Source organism: Schistocerca serialis, chromosome 2 (assembly GCF_023864345.2).
Source record: "Schistocerca serialis cubense isolate TAMUIC-IGC-003099 chromosome 2, iqSchSeri2.2, whole genome shotgun sequence".
Classification (NCBI taxonomy): domain Eukaryota; kingdom Metazoa; phylum Arthropoda; class Insecta; order Orthoptera; family Acrididae; genus Schistocerca; species Schistocerca serialis.
Genome location: NC_064639.1, coordinates 166,583,055 through 166,606,946, shown reverse-complemented (window position 1 = coordinate 166,606,946; position 23,892 = coordinate 166,583,055). Strand labels below are relative to the sequence as shown.

At 44.5% G+C, this 23,892-nt stretch overlaps 1 protein-coding gene across 1 annotated transcript in view; it reads left to right on the top strand.

Moving 5' to 3' along the window:
* LOC126456876 (uncharacterized) overlaps positions 1-23,892 on the top strand; it is a 288,788-nt gene that overhangs the window by 172,474 nt on the left and 92,422 nt on the right. The window contains exons 8-9 of the mRNA XM_050092697.1: positions 9,396-9,545; positions 10,186-10,376. Of these exons, the coding sequence (XP_049948654.1) occupies positions 9,396-9,545; positions 10,186-10,376 (341 nt within the window). The remainder of the gene's footprint in view (positions 1-9,395; positions 9,546-10,185; positions 10,377-23,892) is intronic.

Here is a 23,892-nt window from a genome sequence, read left to right as displayed (position 1 = left end):
AATCGATGAAACGAGAAAATACACTCCTGGAAATTGAAATAAGAACACCGTGAATTCATTGTCCCAGGAAGGGGAAACTTTATTGACACATTCCTGGGGTCAGATACATCACATGATCACACTGACAGAACCACAGGCACATAGACACAGGCAACAGAGCATGCACAATGTCGGCACTAGTACAGTGTATATCCACCTTTCGCAGCAATGCAGGCTGCTATTCTCCCATGGAGACGATCGTAGAGATGCTGGATGTAGTCCTGTGGAACGGCTTGCCATGCCATTTCCACCTGGCACCTCAGTTGGACCAGCGTTCGTGCTGGACGTGCAGACCGCGTGAGACGACGCTTCATCCAGTCCCAAACATGCTCAATGGGGGACAGATCCGGAGATCTTGCTGGCCAGGGTAGTTGACTTACACCTTCTAGAGCACGTTGGGTGGCACGGGATACATGCGGACGTGCATTGTCCTGTTGGAACAGCAAGTTCCCTTGCCGTTCTAGGAATGGTAGAACGATGGGTTCGATGACGGTTTGAATGTACCGTGCACTATTCAGTGTCCCCTCGACGATCACCAGTGGTGTACGGCCAGTGTAGGAGATCGCTCCCCACGCCATGATGCCGGGTGTTGGCCCTGTGTGCCTCGGTCGTATGCAGTCCTGATTGTGGCGCTCACCTACACGGCGCCAAACACGCATACGACCATCATTGGCACCAAGGCAGAAGCGACTCTCATCGCTGAAGATGACACGTCTCCATTCGTCCCTCCATTCACGCCTGTCGCGACACCACTGGAGGCGGGCTGCACGATGTTGGGGCGTGAGCGGAAGACGGCCTAACGGTGTGCGGGACCGTAGCCCAGCTTCATGGAGACTGTTGCGAATGGTCCTCGCCGATACCCCAGGAGCAACAGTGTCCCTAATTTGCTGGGAAGTGGCGGTGCGGTCCCCTACGGCACTGCGTAGGATCCTACGGTCTTGGTGTGCATCCGTGCGTCGCTGCGGTCCGGTCCCAGGTCGACGGGCACGTGCACCTTCCGCCGACCACTGGCGACAACATCGATGTACTGTGGAGACCTCACGCCCCACGTGTTGAGCAATTCGGCGGTACGTCCACCCGGCCTCCCGCATGCCCACTATACGCCCTCGCTCAAAGTCCGTCAACTGCACATACGGTTCACGTCCACGCTGTCGCGGCATGCTACCAGTGTTAAAGACTGCGATGGAGCTCCGTATGCCACGGCAAACTGGCTGACACTGACGGCGGCGGTGCACAAATGCTGCGCAGCTAGCGCCATTCGACGGCCAACACCGCGGTTCCTGGTGTGTCCGCTGTGCCGTGCGTGTGATCATTGCTTGTACAGCCCTCTCGCAGTGTCCGGAGCAAGTATGGTGGGTCTGACACACCGGTGTCAATGTGTTCTTTTTTCCATTTCCAGGAGTGTATAAAAATACAATAAATGAAATAGGCAAGAAGGATTACAAAAGCCTCAAAAATGAGATCGACAAGAAGTGCAAAGTGGCTAAGAAAGGATGACTAGAGGACAAATGTAAAGATGTAGAGGCATATATCACTAGGGGTAAGATAGATACTGCCTATAGGAAAATTGAAAAGACCTTTGGAGAAAAGAGAACCACTTGTATGGATACCAAGAGCTCAGATGGAAACAAAGTTCTAAGCAAAGAAGGGAAAGCAGAAAGGTGGAAGGAATATATAGAGGGTCTATACAAGGGCGACGTACTTGAGGGAGATATTATGGAAATGGAAGAAGACGTACAGGAAGATGAAATGAGTCGAAACAAGGCCCTAGGAGTAGATAACATTAGAAGAAGTACTGATAGCCTTGGGAGAGCTAGTCCTGACAAAACTCTACCATCTGAAAAGCAAGATTTACGAGACAGACGAAATACCCTCAGACTTCAAGAAGAATATAATAATTCCAATCCCAAAGAAAGCAGCTGTTAACAGGTGTGAAAATTACTGAACTATCAATTTAATAAGTCACGGCTGCAAAATATTAACTCGAATTCCTTAGAGACGAATGGAAAAACTGGTAGAATCCGATCTCGGGGAAGATCAGTTTGGATTCCGTAGAAATGTTGGAACACGTGAGGCAATACTGACCCTACGACATATCTTAGAAGATAGATTAAGGGAAGGCAAACCTACGTTTCTAGCATTTGTAGACGTAGAGAAGGCTTTTGACAATGTTGACTGGAATACTCTCTTTAAATTCTGAAGGTGGTAGGAGTCAAATAAAGGGAACGAAAGGCTATTTACAATTTGTACAGAAACCAGATGGCAGTTGTAAGAGCTGAGGGGCATGAAAGGGAAACAGTGGTTGGGAAGGGAGTGAGATGGGGATGTAGCCTATCCCTGATGTTACTCAATCTGTATATTGAGCAAGCAGTAAAGGAAACAAAAGAAAAATTTGGATCAGGAATTAAAATCCATGGGGAAGAAATAAAAACTTTGCTGTAACTCTTCAGGCTTTCCTGGCGAGATCTTGACATGTGGAATTATCGGGTCTACTGCCGCGTGTTTCTGTCGCTCTGGCACAATTTTTCGGCCACGTAACTCGTTGCCTTCATCAGGTGCTACCCGAGACTGCCGTATTGGAGGATCTTATCCAGTATTTATGCCCAGAGGGCGCTGGGTGCTCCCTTTGCCGTCCGCGCCCGCGTGATGCTGCTTGTAAAGTGTTGTCTCTTCCGCGGTGCTCCCTCGGACGTCCTCGCCCGACTTTGTCGCCATCTGTGGCAGCTCTCTGAGGCCCGTCCTGTGTTGGGCATTCCGTTCGCGGTCCGCGCCCGCCTGGTGCTGCTCCTGAGGTTTTGGCCCTTCCCTGGTGTTCCGACGGTCGTCCGCGCCCGTCCCGCGTTGGGAGTTGCGTTTGCGGTCTGCCTGGCGCTGCTCCTGCGGTGTTACTACTTCTTCAGGAGTTTCTTGGTTCCTTTCTTTGGGCCCTGATAAGCTTCAGAGCCGGGCTCCACGCCGAGCTGAGGTTGTAACCGCTGTCTCGGTTTATTAGGTTGTCTGTGACCTTGACCTAGATGGCCTTCTTTATGACACTGTCCCAAAATCTTGGCATCTGTGTCACAATTTTGGTGTTGTTGTAGTCCATTGAGTGACCGAGCTCCAGACAGTGCTCCACTTTGGCAGATTTGGTTGCCTGTCCGAGTCTGGTGTGCCTCTGGTGTTCTTTGCACCTGATGTCTGCCGTCCTGGTTGTCTGGCCAATGTATGACTTTCCACACTGGCACGGGATGTTGTAAATGTGTGGTTTACGTAGCCCCAGGTTGTCCTTCACAGTCCCTAGCATTCTCCCAATTTTGGAGGATGGACAGAAGATACTCTTTATATCATATTTTGAAAGAGTTCTGCTGATCTTTGCAGAAATAGGTCCAGCTTATGGCAGGTATGCCACCTTCTTCGCCTCCTCTGGCTCCTCTTCTGGACTCTGTGGTTGGCTGGCAGCAGGAAGTGCCCTATGGATGTCTGTGGAGGAGTATCCATTTCTGTTGAACACCAGCTGTAGATGTTCTATCTCTGTGGCCAGACTTTCCGTATCTGACAGAGCCCAAGCCCTGTGAACTAATGTTTTCAAGACTCCATTCTCCTGTGCCCGTAGCTTGAAGGTATAAGTCAGTGTGGGTGGACTTACGATACACACTGTTCCCCAGAGTGCCATCTGCCTTCCTCCTGACCAGGACATCCAAGAATGGGAGCTGTCCATCCTTCTCTAGCTCCATAGTAAATTTTATACTTGGTTGGCGTGAATTTAGATGTTTCAAAAAGTCATCTAGCTTCTCCCTGCCATGGGGCCAAATGACAAAAGTGTCATTGACATATCTGAGAAAGCACTTGGGTTGGTAAGTGGCTGATGCAAGTGCCTCCTCTTCGTACCTTTCCATGAAAAGGTTGGCTACCACTGGTGATAAAGGGCTGCCCATTGCCACTCCTTCTGTTTGCTCATAAATTTGACCCATGTAAAGAAAATATGTTGAGGTCAGTATATTCTTGAAAAGGTCGAGCAGGGCACCATCGAACTTCTCTCCAATGATATTGAGTGAATCGGTGAGTGGCACTCGTGTGAAAAGCGACACGACATCGAAACTGACCATGATGTCAGATTCCATGGTGTGAAGCTGCCTTAGCCGTTATAGGTAGTCCTCCAAGTTCCGAATGTGGTGTTCACGTTTGCCCACATATGGTGCCAATATCTTTTTCAGGTATTGTGCAGTGAGGTATGTTGCTGCGCCGATGTTACTGACAATAGCTCGGAAAGGGACCCCCTCCTTGTGGACCTTGGGGAGTCCATAGAGTCTGGGTGGTACAGGTGCTTTGGGATGAAGCTTCTTGATGACCTGTTTAGGTAGACCTGTCTCCTTCAGCAACTTCCGAGTCTTCTTGTCCACCTTGTCAGTGGGGTCACCATCTAGTGGTTTGTAAGCAGTGTCTTCCAGAAGTTGTTGCACCTTCCCATCATACTCCAACTTGTTTAAGAAGACCGTGGAGTTACCCTTATCAGCTGCAGAACTACAACGCTGTCATCCTCCCATAGCTGCCTGAGTGCCACCCTCTCCTCGCTCGAGATGTTGAATTTGGGAGGCTTCGTCCTGGTGAGTGCCCTGCAGGTCGCCCTGCGGATCTCTTCAGACACGTTGAAAGGTATCGTGTTGACGACTTGCTCAACTGAACTAATGAAGGCTGCAACAGGTACGCTTCTGGGAGTCACTGCAAAATTGAGTCCCTTGCTGAGTGCTTTTGAGGTGGCCCGTATAACTCTGCCACCTCATCTATTTCAGAGCCCATTAAATGTGAACAATACTATTGGCCATGGATACATCTACGTCAGAGGCTCACACAATCGTCAGGAATACACAATCAATGAATGTAAACAAACATTACTTTCAACGCAAAGGGAAGTTTTATTTATTTTATGACACATGCACGGTTTTGGTTCAAAATGGCTCTGACCACTATGGGACTCAACATCTTAGGTCATAAGTCCCCTAGAACTTAGAACTACTTAAACCTAACTAACCTAAGGACATCACACACACCCATTCCCGAGGCAGGATTCGAACCTGCGACCGCAGCAGTCCCGCGGTTCCGGACTGCAGCGCCAGAACCGCTAGACCACCGCGGCCGGCATGCACGGTTTTCTCCGGAAATGAAAACTAGACAAATAGACTAGTTTTCACTGTTCTAAACCTCTTATCGTCTGAAATACATAGGCTTTAAACGATGCCAACGGCCACACAGTTCCTAGTGCAATGCACACAGAAAGGGTTGCCTGCAGCAGGTTCAGACAGTGCACTTAACCCACATTACAGCATTACTGCATTACGGTAGAAACTGTCGCACCGTTTCCATTATTTCAAGTCTGAGTCATCCAGAAGGTATAGCCGCTATAGCGTTTAGAGCAGTGAAGCTTGTAGTTGTAGTTTCCATTTCACTAAAAAAAAAAAAAGCTGTTTAACAAAACGTAACTTTGTGTTGAAAGTGATGTTTGTTTACTTGTAAGGATTGTGTATTCCTGCCCATTGTGTGAGCTCCTATTATAGGTGCATCCGTAGCGAATTGCATTTTTCATATTTTGTTTCTTGTCGAAAGTATACGAAATCGAAAAGTCGGTGGGATATCCTGTATAAAAGCTCCTGCTGGAATGATGTCGTCAAGGTTACTAGAAAGCTAGCGATCAGCGCTACTCATGGGTTAGAGCAGAGGTCCCCAAATTTTTTTTCTCGTAGACCATTTTCAAAGTTTTACTGTTTTCGGTAAACCTCCTACTGCTACATTTTTACTGTATTCCCAAAACTCCTAAAAACTGTCACGGTCGAATCCCAACCCTATATTTGGAGTGGTAAAAATAAAAAGAAAAACAGCACATTTTCTTGTGTCCTATTTATTAAAATAATATTTATGATTATGTACTTAATATGATTAAAAATAAACACTGATAACGTACTATTCAGCAATCGACAAAACATCAACAATCAACTCTAAAATGGAAGTAAACAATTTAAAAAAATATTCATAATTTTAATGAGACGGATGTACTTGTTGAATCGGCAAATAATTATCAATATTAGGATTCAGTTTTGTAAGGAATAACCTCAGATCTCCTCGTTCTGTGATGTTCAGTCTGCTCCTTTCTTTTTGTTAGTAAGTTGGTGACGACACTAAAACTTTTTAATTATTAATACCAATAAACTACCAAGACCCATTGTTTAATCGTCGAAGTTTTAGGAGCCACGAGATTAAATAGCCGGTTTTTAATTAATGATTAAAGATCATATATACCTAATTCCCGAGACCAATGCGTTCGTCAACCACGATAATGTTGTCTCGCATGTCAAAAAATAAAAGAGCGGAAGAATAAGGTGGGTCGCTTTCCCGTAGCGCGACACTTCAGCGTTTCTCACTTCACTCCACTGGTGGGAGAGACGCTCGTTCGTGGAAATACTCCACCTGGCGGGGCATTCGTTAACGAGCTTAGTCTTCGCGTCTGCTAATAGCAGGAACATGGGTTACGTTGCACTTGTGCTTTAACACCCATACAGAGGTTTTCACAAAAAGGCTGAATCTGTTTTCTTCTTCTTCTTCTTTCGTTTCACCCTCTTTGGGGTACGCTGGATCAATCATTTCTTTGTGTGTTGTTCTTTTGTTAGGGCCCAGTATTTCTTCATTCTTTCTGATCTTCTTCTCCTCTCTTCTTCCGAGATGAAGGATTTGGACTTTTGTGTGGATTTGTCTTGGAACCTTATGTTTTCATCTTTAGTAATTAATTTAGCAGTTCGATCAATAAGTGAATTTTCTGAAATATTTAATTCCACTAGGTCTTTCTCAGTTTCTTTAAACCAGTCGGGCTTCGTTTTTCGGTTACGGAAGAAATCAAAGATTTGTTTAGTTAATCTGTTGGAATTCATTCTGAGAAGATGACCATAAAAATTTATTCTCCTTTTTCGCATAGAATCTGAAAGGTTTTCAATTTTCTTGTAGAGAGTTTCATTTTTGATGTATATAATCTTATGTCTTGAAATTTTGGCCCAATGATTTTTCTTAAAATTTTTCTTTCCTTTATCTCAAGTTTCTCCATTTAGCATTTGAAATTCATGTTAAGTGTTTCTGCTGCATACAGTGCTTCTGGCTTAATCACTGTCTTGTAATGTGTAATTTTGGACCCCCATGAAAGGGATTTTTTGTTGTATGTATTTTTTGTTAGTTGGAAGGCCAATTCAAGTTTATTTTTTCTGGATTCCATTGCTTTGCTTTCCCCAGCATTCCAAGTAATCCATTCTCCGAGATATTTGAATTCTTCTACTATTTCAATCTTCTGTTCTTGAACTTTGAGGTATTTACATGAGTGCTTGATGTTTGTCAATATCTTAGTTTTTTCAGAGGAGATGTGAAGACCAATTTTAGCTGCTTGTTTCTTTAGTTCAAGGATTTGCTCCCGTGCTTCTTCCATTGTTTCAGCAAACAGGGCCATATCATCTGCAAAAGCAATGCAATTTACTTTAAGATTCTTCTTTTTGCAACCCAGTCTTATACCACTCTTAATATTTGTGTTCCATTCTCTGACTACTTTCTCAAGAGCACAATTGAACAGCAACGGTGAGAGCCCATCGCCTTGTCGCACTCCCATTTTTATTTCAAAGGGTTCCGATAGTTCGCCCATAAATTTAACTTTCGAAAATGTATTTGTAAGGGTCTCTTTTATAATATTAGTTGTTTTCTTATCCAAACCCATTTCTTCCAGGACTGATAACAGAGATTCTCTATCAATCGAATCATATGCTTTTTTGAAATCAATGAAGGAGATTACGTACGTCTTTGCCCTTGATTTTTGGTAAGCCATGATGTTTTTGAGGTTTAGTATTTGTTCGGAACATGATCTACCCTTTCTAAAACCTCCCTGGTATTCCCCGATTTGCGGATCCAATTGCGGCTCTGCCCTGTTCAAAAGGACTTTAGAAAGAATCTTGTACGTTATATCCAGCAGTGATATTCCTCTGTAATTTTTGGGGTCTGTCTTCAAACCTTTCTTGTGGATAGGGTGGATGAGAGCTGTTCTCCATTCTGCGGGGATCTCTTCTTCTTTCCAGATTTGATCGAAAACACACTTTAGGGATGTAACTGCATTTTTGTCAGCCTTTTTCCATAGTTCGGTCACTATTTGATTTTCTCCGGACGCCTTGTTGTTTTTAAGTTCTGAGATGACCTTCTGTAGTTCTTCAGTCGTCGGTGGTTCTGAATCCGGCTTTTCACGGTTGTTTGGAATGGATTCAAATTTTTCAAGGATGGGTTCACAATTCAAGAGTTTCTCAAAGTAGCCTGCTAGTATTTTGCAGTTTTCCGTGTTGTTGTGAGCGATGGTCCCATTTACATCTCGAAATTGGAGGGTGGGTGCTTTGTATCTTGATAACCTTTATTTGAAAGTTCTGTAAAAGCTCCTTGTGTTGTTTTTAGCAAATTCTTCATCAATTTGGAGGAGAGTTTTGTTTTCATGTGTCTTCTTAATCCTTTTTATATTTTTATCTACCAGTTTTCTAACTGTAATGAAATTCAGTCTACTTTCTTCTGTTTTCTGTGATTGCCAATCTGTTTTATTGTAATATAAAATATTTTTTCATTAATTACGTTTTAATACATTTCCAAATATTTTTGTCGTTTAGCATTAGCAGTTACGAGGACACTGAAATATGTACAAACATGCAGGTCAGTCATACGTCTCTCTTTTAATGAATCGCCACTGTCGCGCAAATAAATATTTTTATAGTAAAGAGTACTAAAAATTCAATCTTTCTGGGCTTTTTGGTCTTTTATAGAAGTATCGAATAACCGCTCCTCTCAGTATTGAATTTTTGTTACGTAATTTCTACACGCAAATATAACAAATATGATATGATTAAAATATAAAATAAAAATACGAATAACAAATCGGCAGGTACTTACTTTTTTCGGCACTGGCAAACACTGACATCGATGAACTCACACTTTTATGCTCAAAATTCCGGAAACAAATGAGTAACGTTTTATCCTTGGCATTTGTATATATATTAGTGAAGCTTGCAAGCACAGCGCAAGTCGTATTTCGTCCCTTTGCACGTCTAAGCAAGCATTCCGGGCGCGAAGGCGGCACTTTGCAAGTCTCTACATGCGTTGTACTGAATATCGAATACGCTTGTTTTTACAATTAGCAGTCTCTGGTCTTCTTAAAATGCAGTAGCTACCCAAAAAAAGGTGGTTAAAAAACTTTCAGATTAATCCATAATAAGTTGACTTAAAATCCCTAAGCATCCACCGCAGGTTTCTTTATCGACTGATGCGTTCACTTACTAAACTGCACTATATCCTTTTAATGAAGTGCTGCTCTGTTCTTCTAGGTGGAGACTTGGAACTCTTCGTTACCCGCAAAATACGTAGATGTCTTTCTGAAGCCTCGAGTACGTGGCGTGCGGCGGCGATGCGGCATCTGGAACTTGACGACGAACGCCTGGGACTTCGGCAGCTGTACACTGTACCGTCGTGGCCAGGTCTGGGCAGTTTATCGTGCTCTCAGCATCACTGCCCCTCTTTGTATTACAGGAGTGGATGGAACTTTTTTTTTTTTTAGGCATGAATTTTGTGGCTGGTTTGATGTGGCCCGCCACGAATTCCTCTCCTGTGTCAACCTCTTCCTCTCAGAGTAGCACTTGCAACCTACATCCTCGATTACTTGTAGATGTATCCCAGTCTCCCTCTACAGTTTGCTGAAGACCTTTCTCAGATGACGCTTCCTCCCCATTTAGAGCAACTTTTTTGTCTTTTTGTCTCTTCTTGGAAACAGATTTTCCACAGTAAGAAAATCTTTAACATTTCCAAGGTGGAAAGCTCCCTGTTTCTGGAGACTGGATCGTGATACTCTCTTTGGAAATCTTTACTTCCCGAGACCTGAAACACTGCAAAGTACTTTTTACATCGGGGACTTTTTCTTACAACAAATAAAAACTTTTTTAAAACTTGCAACTCTTTATATTAAAAATTGTTTACTTAGACATATTAAGTTTGTCCAGTTTGTATGATTCAATTTAGAAACATTACAGAGGTCCCTAATGTCCGCCAAGAAATTAGTTAGAAAATGTGATGGCTCGTAGCAATATGAAGTCTGTTCTTTCTCATCGTCTGCTCCGTTAGGTGATCGACGTGTGCCGGTGCTGGCACCTGACACACTTCGCGCAGCTGGTGACAGACACCGACCTGCAGTGGGGCGACCACGCCGGTGTGCTAGAGCTGATCTCCCTGGCCGGCGTCTTCGCGTCCCTGCTGGGCACTGTTGGACTCGGAGTAGCAGCTGCACTAGACCACAAGTGGCGCCGCAAACCAGGGTGAGTCTCTGTTTCCTCAGCTATCTCACCACCATCACCGTACTATTGACTGCAAGTTCTGACAGATGCTTTTCAACTACATCAGATACCGGCTATGGAATTTTAAGTGCTCGTTTTTCCTGCGAGCCGTTCGAGAGTGGAACGGTAGAGAGACAGCTTGAAGGTGGTTCATTGAACCCTCTACCAGGCACTTTATTGTGAATAGCAGAGTAATCATGTAGATGTAGACTAATATGCGCAACCATAGGCGTCAAGCTTCATTCCAGAAATGTAAGTCACTGCGTGTTGCAACACAGCCAGAACATTATGACCACCTAGCTAGTAGCCGGTACGTCCAGCTTTGGCACGGATAACAGCAGCGACGCGTCGTGGCATGGAAGCAGTGAGGTTTTGTTAGGTCGCTGGAGGGAGTTGGCACCTTATCTGCACACACCCAAGTCAGTTAATTCCCGTAAATTTCCGGGAGTGGGGCGATGAGATCTGACGCCACGTTCGGTCACATCCCTGATGTGTCCGATCGGGTTCAGATCAGGCGAGTTGGGGGGCAGTACATCAATGCGACCTCGCCACTGTGTTTCTTGAACCACTCCTGTTGTGGATTGGCAAGACAGCCAACCCACTATGAGAGGAAGCCGAAAGGCACGCGTTTTAGCTCACGCCTGAGGTCTGGAACAGGTCAAGGAAATGAGACTAGCAAAAAAAGGACGTAGCTGCGGAATACTTAACTTTAATCCATAAATGGTGAACATCGCTCTTGACAGTACATGTTTTACAGCATCAATAGTAACTGGTAATGGCGCCTTGCTAGGTCGTAGCAAATGACGTAGCTGAAGGCTATGCTAGCTATCGTCTCGGCAAATGAGAGCGTAATTTGTCAGTGAACCATCGCTAGCAAAGTCGGCTGTACAACTGGGGCGAGTGCTAGGAAGTCTCTCTAGACCTGCCGTGTGGCGGCGCTCGGTCTGCAATCACTGATAGTGGCGACACGCGGGTCCGACGTATACTAACGGACCGCGGCCGATTTAAAGGCTACCACCTAGCAAGTGTGGTGTCTGGCGGTGACACCACAACTCCATCACACTCCTGGTCTTGTGACATGGCACATTATTTGCTGAAAAATGGCACTGCCGTCGGGAAACTTGATCGTTATGAAGCGGGCAGGTGGTCTTCAACCAGTGTACCATACTCCTTGGGCGTCATAGTGCCTTGCACGAGCTCCACTGGACCCTTGGAAGCTCACGTAAATGTTCCCCAGAGCACAATGGAGCCGCTGCCAGCTTCTCTCCGTCCAACAGTCTAGGTATCAAGAATCAATTCCCCTGGAAGACGACAGATTCGTGCACTCCCATGGGCGCGATGAGGAACATATCGGGACTCATCAGAGTATGTAACGCTCTCCCACTTCGCAATCGTCCAGTGCCGATGTCGTGGTGCCGGTCGCGGTGGTCTAGTGGTTCTAGGCGCGCAGTCCGGAACCGCGGGACTGCTTCGGTCGCAGGTTCGAATCCTGCCTCGGGCATGGATGTGTGTGATGTCCTTAGGTTAGTTAGGTTTAAGTAGTTCTAAGTTCTAGGGGACTGATGACCATAGATGTTAAGTCCCATAGTGCTCAGAGCCATTTGAACCATTTTTGATGTCGTGGTGTTTACATTGGGACATATTCAGACACACTTGTACTTTGTCCAGGGCTAAAGTCTGATGTTAGTTCCGCCACAGAAAGCCGTCTGTCCTGTTTTATGGTACCAGTGTGACCAGCCTACGACGTCCGACAATAAATCGGATGCCTAACCAACCCCACGAGGTCTGGACATGGTTTCACCTTGGTTTCGCCACATATTTAAGAGACTCACCACAGCACTCCTCGAACACTCGACTAGTTGCGTAGTTTCCGAAATGCTCGTGCCGAGCTTCCGGGCCAACACGAGTTGGCCCCGGTGAAACTCAGATAGATCGCGCGCCTTCCCCATTCTACTCAGCGACAGCACGTTCACTAATATCACATGCTCCGTGCGTGTGTCTGATTAGCAGTCATTCCTCGCCAGGCGACGCTGCTATTTGCTGGACTGGTTTATATCGACAGTGGGTCAGTGGTCATAATTTTCTGGCTGATCGATGTACACTGCTCGGAAGAATTAGGCGGACGCGTGTCTCAACGTCCGATATGCTAAATTTGTTTTGATACAGGCAGTACCTGTGTTCTTATTGCATCCTGAGAGCCTCGCTTTCAACGTGTGCGACAACTAAAGTCATCCGTCATATACCGGCTGTGTTACATTTTACTGTCAGGTGACACCTCAGAAGGAAGTAAGTGGCGGTGTTTCGGTGTTCTCTAGTGAGGTACACAGTTGGTAGTTCTCATTTATGGACGTTGTATTTAACCGAGCACGTGGAGTGCGACATCTTAATGCAGTATAAATTGCAAGGACGGTATGTTTGATCAAGAAGAATGGACCTTACACTGTGTTGCTGCAGATTCCATAGTCCCTCCATTTGCCATTCCTTGGTTGTGCACAAGCTACAGGGAGACGGAGCTGGGCAAGGTCGCCGACGCATTACAACCCCTTGTGATCTCTGCTTTGGCCACCTCGGCATCGTACGGCTACCGCCAGAGCACTGCAAGCCGATCTCAGAGGGGCTATTGGAGCCACTGTGTCTGATCAAACTAAGAGGTTATGAGAAAGGACCTTATGACCCAGACTACACGACAGTATCTCGCAGCACCCCTTCAGTTCTGCCGCTCCTATTTCAATCAGCAATTGAACTGGCGATAGGTGTTATTCACAGACTAGTCCAGATTTCCTCTGACGCAAGTTGATGGCCACGTTCGTCTGTGAAGACGCTGCAACAAGCACACAGTCTCTCTTCACCATTTACAGCACATCCCCCCATCTCTCTCTCTCTCTCTCTCTCTCTCTGTCTCTCCCCCCCCCCCCTCTCTCTCTATGTCACATCCCACTCTACCCACCTCCCTTATGCCACACTCAGCTTCCCACAGCAAGCTGTTTCGTCTCACTTCTTTTCTTTCCATGTACTCAATATATGACAACATGGCTCAGCCACTTACGCAAATCGATAAGCTACATTCTTATCCCCCCCCTCTCCCTCCCCCCTATGAATTATGGACCTTGCCGTTGGTGGGGAGGCTTCCGTGCCTCAGCGATACAGATAGCCAGACAAACGTGTGGTTCCTGAAGAAGGGAAGCAGCCTTTTCAGTAGTTGCAGGGGCAACAGTCTGGATGATTGACTGATCTGGCCTTGCAACACCAACCAAAACGGCCTTGCCGTGGTGGTACTGCGAACGGCTGAAAGAAAAGCGAAACTACAGCCGCCATTTTTCCCGAGGGCATGCAGCTTTACTGTATGGTTAAATGATGATGGCGTCCTCTTGGGTAAAATATTCCGGAGGTAAAATAGTCCCCCATTCGGATCTCCGGACGGGGACCACTCAGGTGGACGTTATTATCAGGAGAAAGTAAACTGGCGTTCTACGGATCGGAGCGTGGTATGTCAGATCCCTTAATCGGACAGGTAGGTGAGAAAATTTAAAAAGGGAAATGGATAGGTTATAGTTAGATATAGTGGGAATTAGTGAAGTTCGGTGGCAGGAGGAATAGGACTTCTGGTCAGTAGACAACAGCGTTATAAATACAAAATCAAATAGGGGTAATGCCGGAGTAGGTTTAATTATGAATATGAAAGTAGGAATGCGGGTAAGCTACTACAAACGGCATAGTGAACGCATTTTTCTGGCCAAGATAGATACGAAGCCCATACCTACCACAGTAGTACAAGTTATTATGCCAACTAGCTCCGCAGATGACGAAGAGATTGATGATATGTATGATGAGATAAAAGAAATAATGCAGATAGTGAAGGGAGATGAAAATTTAATAGTCATGGGTGACTGGAACTCGATAGTAGGAAAAGGAAGAGAGGGAAACGTAGTAGGTGGATATGGAATGGGAGTAAGGAATGAAAGAGGAAGTCGCCTGGTAGAATTTTGCACAGAGCGTAACTTAATCACAGTTAACACTTGGTTCAAGAATCATAAAAGAAGGCTGTATACGTGGAAGAAGCCTGGAGATACTGGAAGGTCTCAGGTAGAATATATATCATGGTAAGACAGAGATCAGGAACCAGGTTATAAATTGCAAGACATTTACAGGGGCAGGGGTAAGATAGATACTGCCTACAGGAAAATTAAAGAGACCTTTGGAGAAAAGAGAACCACTTGCATGAGTATCAAGGGCTCAGATGGAAAACCAATTCTAAGCAAAGAAGGGAAAGCAGAAAAGTGGAAGGAGTATACGGAGGGTTTATACAAGACTGATGTTCTTGAGAACAATATTACAGAAATGCAAGAGAACGTAGATGAAGATGAAGTAGGAGATATGACACTGCGTGAAGAGTTTGACAGAGCACTGAAAGACCTAAGTCGAAACAAGGCCCCAAGAGAAGACAACATTACATTAGCACTACTGACAGCCTTGGGAGAGCCAGGCCTAACAAAACTCTACCATCTAGTGAGCAAGATGTATGAGACAGGCGAAACACCCTCAGACTTCAAGAAGAATATAATTATTCCAGCCGGCCGCGGTGGCCGTGCGGTTCTAGGCGCTCCAGTCCGGAGCCGCTCTGCTGCTACGGTCGCAGGTTCGAATTCTGCCTCGGGCATGGGTGTGTGTGATGTCCTTAGGTTAGATAGGTTTAAGTAGTTCTAAGTTCTAGGGGACTGATGACCACAGCAGTTGAGTCCCATAGTGCTCAGAGCCATTTGAACCATTTTTTTTTTAATTATTCCAGTCCCAAAGGAAGCAGGTGTTGACAGATGTAAAAATTACCGAACTATCAGTTTAATAAGCCACGGCTGCAAAATGCTAACACGAATTCTTTACAGACGAATGGAAAAACTAGTAGAAGCCGACCTCGGGGAGGATCAGTTTGGATTCCGTAGAAATGTTGGAACACGTGAGCCAATACGGACCCTACGATTTATCTTAGATTAAGGAAAGGCAAACCTGCGTTTCTAGCATTTGTAGACTTAGAGAAGGCTTTCGATAATGTTGACTGGAATACTCTCTCTAAAATTCTGTAGGTGACAGGGATCAAATACAGGGAAGAAAAGGCTATTTACGATTTGTACAGAAACCAGATGGCAGTTATAAGAGTCGAGGGGCATGAAAGGGAAGCAGTTGTTGGGAAGGGAGTGAGACAGGGTTGTAACCTACCCCCTATGTTATTCAATCTGTATACTGAGCAAGCAGTAAGGGAAACAAGAGAAAAATTCGGAGTAGGAATTAAAATTCATGGAGAAGAAATAAAAACTTTGAGGTTATCCGATGACATTGTAATTCTGTCAGAGACAGCAAAGTACTTGGAAGAGCAGCTGAACGGAATGGACAGTGTCTTGAAAGGAAGATATAAGATGAACATCAACAAAATCAAAACGAGGATAATGGAATGTAGTCGAATTAAATCGGGTGATGCTACGGGAATTAGATTAGGAAATGAGACACTTAAAGTAGTACATGAGTTTTGCTATTTGGGGAGCAAAATAACTGATGATGGTCGAAGTAGAGAGGATATAAAATGTAGACTGGCAATGGCAAGGAATTTGTGGCACTACTTGACTAAAAGAAGGGATCGGTTGGTAGGGCATATTCTGAGGCATCAAGGGATCACCAATTTAGTATTGGAGGGCAGCATGGAGGGTAAAAATCGTAGAGGGAGACCAAGAGATGAATACACTAAACAGATTCATAAGGATGTAGGTTGCAGTAGGTACTGGGAGATTAAGAACCTTGCACAGGATAGAGTAGCATGGAGAGCTGCATCAAACCAGTCTCTGGACTGAAGACCACAACAACAACAACAACATTCTTACCGATGGAAGTGGCCAACTGTGACCATTTGAGTCATACATTATCCCAATAATGACGAATCTCGTGCAGTATGTGCAAGACCTTAAAAAATTTAACTTCCGCTCCTCTACATAATTATATTTTATCTTTTTATGTAAATAAAAATGGAATTCCTTCTTTAATAGTCTATTAGTCCTAAATTAAAACGTGTCATGTGAACTGAATAAGATAGTAATCATAAAGACGCTAAATTATTTTCATTACAAATGTAATTACGGAGGTTTCTCTCCGATGTAGATCAACATTTTGTGGTCAAATGAAGCTAGTCACTCATCTCTTATTCATTTTCCTCATCTGAGATACTTTTTCTCGTAAAATTAACAACAGTGTTGTTCTTCTTGTTGCTAGGTGATAAAATTAAGGACACATAAAGCCAAAAATATCAATGTTGTCCTAGAACACGGAGCTGTAGTTGCTAATGTCTTGGACTTAAACAAGAAAATTAAAATATATTCGCAGCGGCTTTGTTTTGCCTGTCGCTATTCTGCTTTCTGTGGGTTTATTTATCGATTGTCATTTTTAGTTGTAGTTCGCTGTTGCTACTTATGTTTGCATATTGTCCTTTTGTCATTTGGAGATAATGAGTGACGTTGTGGACACTAGAAAATGGAGCACCAAGTGGACATTTTCGACATATTCTTCTGTGGCAGCGGAGACAGGCAGAAGGATTTGCACCGTGTTTAGAGATAATGCCGCTGGACAGAATATGGCAAGAAAATGGTTTTTTTCTTTCGTTTTAAGGAGGATCATTTTGACTTTAGTGACTCTCCATGTTCAGGAAGATCTTCGGGGTTTGATGAAGATCGTTTAAACACATTAATCCCAAAAAAATGTTCAAATGTGTGTGAATTCCTAAGGGACCAAAGTGCTGAGGCCATCGTTCCCTAGACTTACTCAATACTCAGACTAAGTTATGGTAAGAACAACACACACCCATGTCGACATTAAACCACACTGATCCACGTCAGTGTACTCGAGAACTGGCAAATGTGATGAAATGAGATAATTCCGCCATCGTGTGATATTTCCACGCACTGGAGAAGGTTCAAAGATCGTGTTTATGGTTACCGCATGCTTTAAGCCAAAACCACAAAAAACAACGGGTGCTCATACGTGCATCTCTGCTTGCTCGTCCTCAGCTGGCTCATTAATCACATCGCCCATTCCTATCCTGTTTGGTTACTGGTCACGAGAAATGGTGTCTTTATGCTAACAAAAGGAAACGAAAGGAACGGTCGAGCCCAAACGAAGCAGCAACCACAGCATCCACAAAAGATAATATTATGCATTTCGTAGAACAGTGATGGTGTGATGTACTACGAATTACTTCCCCGGGATGTAACCATCACTACTGGAATTTATTGTCAACTGCAAGGACATCTTGCAGACGCAGTCCAAGAACAACGACCAGAAAGACTTCGCGACGTGATACTACGCCATGATAACGCCCGTCCGCATTCTGCTAGACGGACAAAAACGGTGTACAGGTGTTTGGTTGGGAAGTCATTCCGGGCCCATCCTCATTCACCTGATTCTGCGCCCTCAGATTTTCAACTTTCCCGCTCTCTGTTGAACAACTTCATTTCCGCATGAAACACGGCTCGATGAGTTGTTCACCTTAAAACTAAGTGATTTCTACAGTCGCGGAATCCAAAAGTCAACCCACCTTTCAAAGACTGTTGTAAATAGTGGAAGGGAATATTTTATTGATGACTAAAGTCTCTGTTATTTGTATCTCTTGTGTTTATTAAACTTATGAAAAACGCTACGAACTTACGCACCTCCCAATACTAGCAATAGCATCGATAACAGAACCTTCGACTGTGGTTTCCTACAGTGCACTCTCCCGCCTGTTAAACTACGTCATCTCACTGAAGTACCAAGAACAAAACATACTACGCAATTTCTTCACCATTTATCTTACAATAAAACATTAGTATGACGCGAAAATGCTTTACAATATTTTTCTGTCTCTCACAACCTACTAATAAATAACGTGACCAGTTCTCCACTCCTCTTTAATTGAATAGCGTTCAGCATAACTATACATCCGTGGATCCATGGAACTGCTTGCTGATCAAGGGGAGTGACATTCTGTAATCCTCGTGGTAATTGGTGTCATTGTCTACCTGCCCTCCTAATTATTTTCTGGCTTGTACCCGACCCTCAGAGCTTTACTCGGTCGGCTCTTCGGTCGCAAATATAGGCTGTGGTATTGTACTAAGACACTAGTTGTCGTTTGAAAATTTGTTCCCTAATATATTGTCTTTCCTTTTTGGTTTATACCCGATCATTAATGTTCTAATGAATCAGCTTCTAGCCATAAATACAGTCGGAACAATTGTACTAAGGCACAGGTTGCAGTTAAACAAAACAGGGGCTTTGTCGTTAGATTTAGATGTTAACCGGTTCAGTTCTTTGCGTATAATTACATTTCTAAGTCTTTAGTTGTAATCTGAACAACCTCTTGTACTAAGCTGTGCGTTGCTGTGTTTGAAAGACCGGGTCATTATTGGAGTATTTTAGCTGGATCTTGTGGTTCCGCCGCTTGAGTTGTCTTGTAATAAGTGTTGACATGTAATGTTTTAAGACGTACCTTCAGAGCGGTCTTATTAACTGATAATCGGATTAACTATGAAAATATTAACAGCCAACTGTCACCAGGCTTTAGTCAAAATAACTGTTGAAAGGGCGGGTTGGAATAATTGGAAATTGGTGGTAAGTTCATGGGACCAAACTGCTGAGGTCATCGATCCTGAGGCTTACACACTCTCAATGTAACTTAAACTAACTTACACTAAGGACAACACTCACACCCGTGCCCGAGGGAGGACTTGAACCTCCGACGGGGGGAGCTGCGCGAACCGTGGCAAGGCGCCCCAGACCGCACGGCTACCCCGCGTGGCGGACGGCTTGGGATCCAATCGCACGTGGGTTGCCGATTGAAAGTAAGACGTTGGTTGCTTTGAAGTAAGGCTTATCATTGTCATATTGTTTCCTAATCCTTTTAACCTTTAAGCTCAGGTACGCATCTTAAACCCGAACCTTTCGATAGCTTTCAAGTTAAAAGTTACGTCATCTGTTTTGAGTAATTGAATCACTCTTGTCGTCAACGGTGCTTATACAATTTGCATGTGTTGCAGAAGTGCGTTTCATAAGAGAGACTGTGTCCAGCACGGTAATAAACGCCGCTGTTTCACCCGATAATGGGTGGGCTGCAGGTCCGGCCGTCTTGTAAATTACTGTAATATCTTTTGTTGTTTTGATTTCTCTTGCAAAAGCTTATTCATTAGCAAATTTTATCATTTTGTGGAAAAAAAACAAATTTATAGAAATATATTGTTAAACAAACAGGTTGTCTGAAAAGAAAGTTAAATCGGTGAATCCTCCCTGCCGGCCGCGGTGGCCGAGGGCTTCTAGGCGCTTCAGTCCGGAACCGCGCTGCTGCTACGGTCGCAGGTTCGAATCCTGCCTCGGGCATAAGTAGTTCTAAGTCTAGAGGACTGATGACCTCCTATGTTAAGTCCCATAGTGCTCAGAGTCATTTGAACCATTTTTTTTTTTTAGTCCTCCTTTCCTCGTATTCCTTAATTTAAACGGAACTTCACTTGAAAGACGTACACAGGCTGTAAAGCAAGTTAACTGTGCAAGACACATCACACACACACACACACACACACACACACACACACACACACACTCACACACAGACACATACACAACGGAAATGGCCAGGCACGCGCCACTGTCAGATTCACAGAAATGGATCAAGCAAAGCTTAATAAAGCAACAGACAAAGTCTTGTCGCTAAATAGTTGCATACATACAATCTCATACCTTTCACCTTTTCCGTTCGTTACCAAATTAAAATCAACGCACACGTAAATGTTACTCTCTCTCCGTCTCCATTACCGTGTGGAGGCATTCATCGTGTTGTTGTAGTCTTAGTTCGAAGACTGGTGTGATGCATCTCCCGATGCTACCTAACCCGTGCAGGTCTCTTCATCTCCGAATAATTACTGCAGCCTGCATCCATTTGAACCTGCCTACTCTATTCATCTCTTGGTTTCCTCCTACAGTTTTTAATCCCCACATTTCCTTCCACAGCCAAACTGACAATTCTTTCCTACCTTAGGATGTGTCCTAACGATCGATGACTTATTTTAGTCAAGTTGCGCCATAAATTTCTTTTTACCTCGATTTGCTTCAGTACCTCCTCGTTACGTACTCAGTCAACCCATCTAATCTTCAGCATTTTTCTCTATCACCGCGTTTCAAAAGCTACTATTCTCTTCTTGTCTATCGTCAAAGTTTCACTTCCGTACAAGGCCACACGCCAGACAAATACGTTCAGAAAAGACTTGCTTCACTGAAAGTTATATTAAAAGGTGCACAACGTTGCTTCCGCCGTTTGCCGATCGGTGGCGACAACGTTAAGTAGCGGTCGAAAGAAACAGATCGCAGACGTCAGGCAGTTAGCTTGGACCTCGGTCGACATAACCCCATTCAAACATTAGTCGATTTGTGTCTGCATCGTAAAGGTGATCTTGATTGAAAATATCAGTTCACGAGCCTAATTCTCGTCATTTGCGGAAGATGTTACTGTTTTGTTTCAATATGAAGAAAACAGCGGCTGAGTCTCATAGAATGCTCTCGAGTACGCATGGTAGGGACGCTATTAGTGAAAGGACGTGTCGTCAGTGGTTTCAACGCTTCAAGAACAGTGATTTTAAATTCGTAGACCGGCATAGTGGTGGAAGAGAGAATGTTTTCGATGTTGCAGAATTGGAGACATAGCTGAGTGAAGACTCGCTTCAAACTCAAGAAGAATTGGCACGATTAGTGGGAGTGACACAGCAAGCCGTTTCAAAACGTCTCAAGGCTATGGGCATGATTCAGAAAGAAGGAATTTGGGTCCCCTGTGAGCTGAAATCAAGAGACATTGAACGGCGTTTGTGTGTTTGTGAACAGTTGCTTCAGAGGCAAAAATGGAAGGGATTTCTGCATCGCATTGTGACCGGGGACGAAAAATGGGTTCGTTCGATAACCCTAAACGCAAAAAATCATGGGAATATCCTGGCCATGCTTCCACGCCGACGGCCAAACCGAATATTCACGGCTCTGCATTTGGTGGGACCAGCTCGGCGTCGTGTTCTATGAGGTGTTAAAACCAAGTGAAACAATCACAGGTGCTCGTTATCGAACGCAATTAATGCGTTTGAGCAGAGCATTAAAAGACAAACGGCCGCAGTACAGCGAGAGGCACGATAAAGTGATTTTGCAGCACGACAACGCCCAATCCCACGTTGCAAAAGAGGTCAAAACGTACTTGGAAACGCATTGCTCCCTCTGACTATCTCCTGTTTAGATCAATGGCGCATGGCATGGCTGACCAACACTTCCGATCTCGTGAAGAAGTCACAAATTGGATCGATTCTTGGATAGCTTCAAAAGATAATTTTTTCGACGCGGGATTTGTTCACTGCCCGGAAGATGGGAGAAAGTAGTGGTCAGCGATGGAAAATACTTTGAATGATAGATACACGTGTAACCAATTTGTTTCATTAAAGCCTCAAATGTTGGGGAAAAAACGGCGGAAGCAAAGTTATACACCTTGTAGATATTAAAGAATATCCTTTTTTCAAAATTCAGTTGATAAACTATAAAGGGGGCCGTCCTGAGTTACTACCAAAACTCTTGTTATCGCTACTTACAACTTAACACGCGTTTATATTACAACGCAAAGAACGTGATTAATTCCTACCTGTTATCTTTCGTCTCCATTTAGACGTTAGAAAGTCCACCTTCCGAGATAACATGCTTTTTTCGCAGCATTCTTTCGATGCTGACGACGTGACTTTTACTTGAATCGCTTCTCTTCAGTGGCTTGTAAGTCGTGGCTGACTCGAGCAGTCCATTCTATTATCCGTTTCTTCGTTATATTTGCGTTCCGCTACGCTTAATTCGTCCCATATGGATTCTTCTGCCTCTATCACACAGGCTTTTAGTTTTCGTATCTGTGGGTTTGTTGTTATTAGCTTGCACTGCTGCTAAATTGCCTTGTTAATTGGCGTTCGTGTCTACTACTTCATCATTGGTGTAGACGGCATCTAGTTTAACGAGATACGCTTCAATAAAATCATTTCTCAAAAACCTTGTTCGAGCCATCCTCCTCTTCCTTGACAACCCTCTCTAATGTGTTTATCACCTTCTTGTTTCTGTGGAGGCGCCTTCTGAGTCTCCGTTTTTCGTCCTTCAACTCATTCGTACTAGTCGCTTCGGCTAAACTGTCTAGCCTTTAAGTTAAACTTTCCCTCTCGTTGGCATCCTACAGTTTTTCGCTTAGTATCCCCATGATTTACATGTCCTACATTAACAGAACTAAAGTTGTGGCTTTCGACAGCATAATATCACCCAATTTTTCTTAACAAAGTGCCATAACATGATCGCGGACTCTTTCACAGACTTCTGTCTTCATTTGATAAATAATCACATCCGATCAACTAAATAAATACCTCACTGTCTTTGCTGTCAATCAGTTATGGTGCATCGTTCCGCCAACACGTCGCTGCTGATTATCACATGAGTTGGTTCAAATGGCCCTGAGCACTAGGGGACTTAACTTCTGAGGTCATCAGTCCCCTATAACTTAGAACTACTTAAACCTAACTAACCTAATGACATCACACACATCCATGCCCGAGGCAGGATTCGAACCTGCGACCGTAGCGGTAGCGCGGTTCCAGACTGAAGCGCCTAGAACCGCTCGGCCACTCCGGCCGGCATCACATGAGTGTGAAACCATAGTTTAGGAATACCACAGTCTCAAAGCTGTTACTCCCACGAGCACTTTCCTATCGATTTTCTTCTATTCACCAAATACCGGAACTAGTGTGACTCCAGTAACAGAAATTTCTTTCAGGTTTCTAGTTCCCTACCGAGCGAGGTGGCGCAGTGGTTAGCACACTGGACTCGCATTCGGGAGGACAACGGTTCAATCCCGTCTCCGGCCATCCTGATTTAGGTTTTCCGTGATTTCCCTAAATCGCTTCAGGCAAATGCCGGGATGGTTCCTTTGAAAGGGCACGGCCGACTTCCTTCCCCATCCTTCCCTCATCCGAGCTTGCGCTCCGTCTCTAATGACCTCGTTGTCGACGGGACGTTAAACACTAATCTCCTCCTCCTCCTCTAGTTCCCTAAGGTGTTGGTTGGCCCTCACTTTCGATCCTGTATCATTATACGGAAGTGTTTCTGTACAATCAACTTCACGATGTATACAGTGACACGAAACATTTGTTTCAACATATCGGACGGGTTCATCGACGTCGTCGACGACAGCGCCCTCGTCCGTCAGTCCACCAGTAACGAACGCTCATGACGTGTCGACTGGCCCATGACCGAGTGGCATCCACGTCGTTCACTCATTGCTCACTAGCGTGCGCGATTTTCCCATTATTTTTCTCTGCCATAGGAAATTTCATTGCAGGCCAATCTGTTACTCTTTCATTACCCGTCGCACAGCGCTATGCACATATATGGCGTTCACTGGTCGGCACTGCACGTGGTCATTTCGCTCCGGAAATCTACTCCGGAA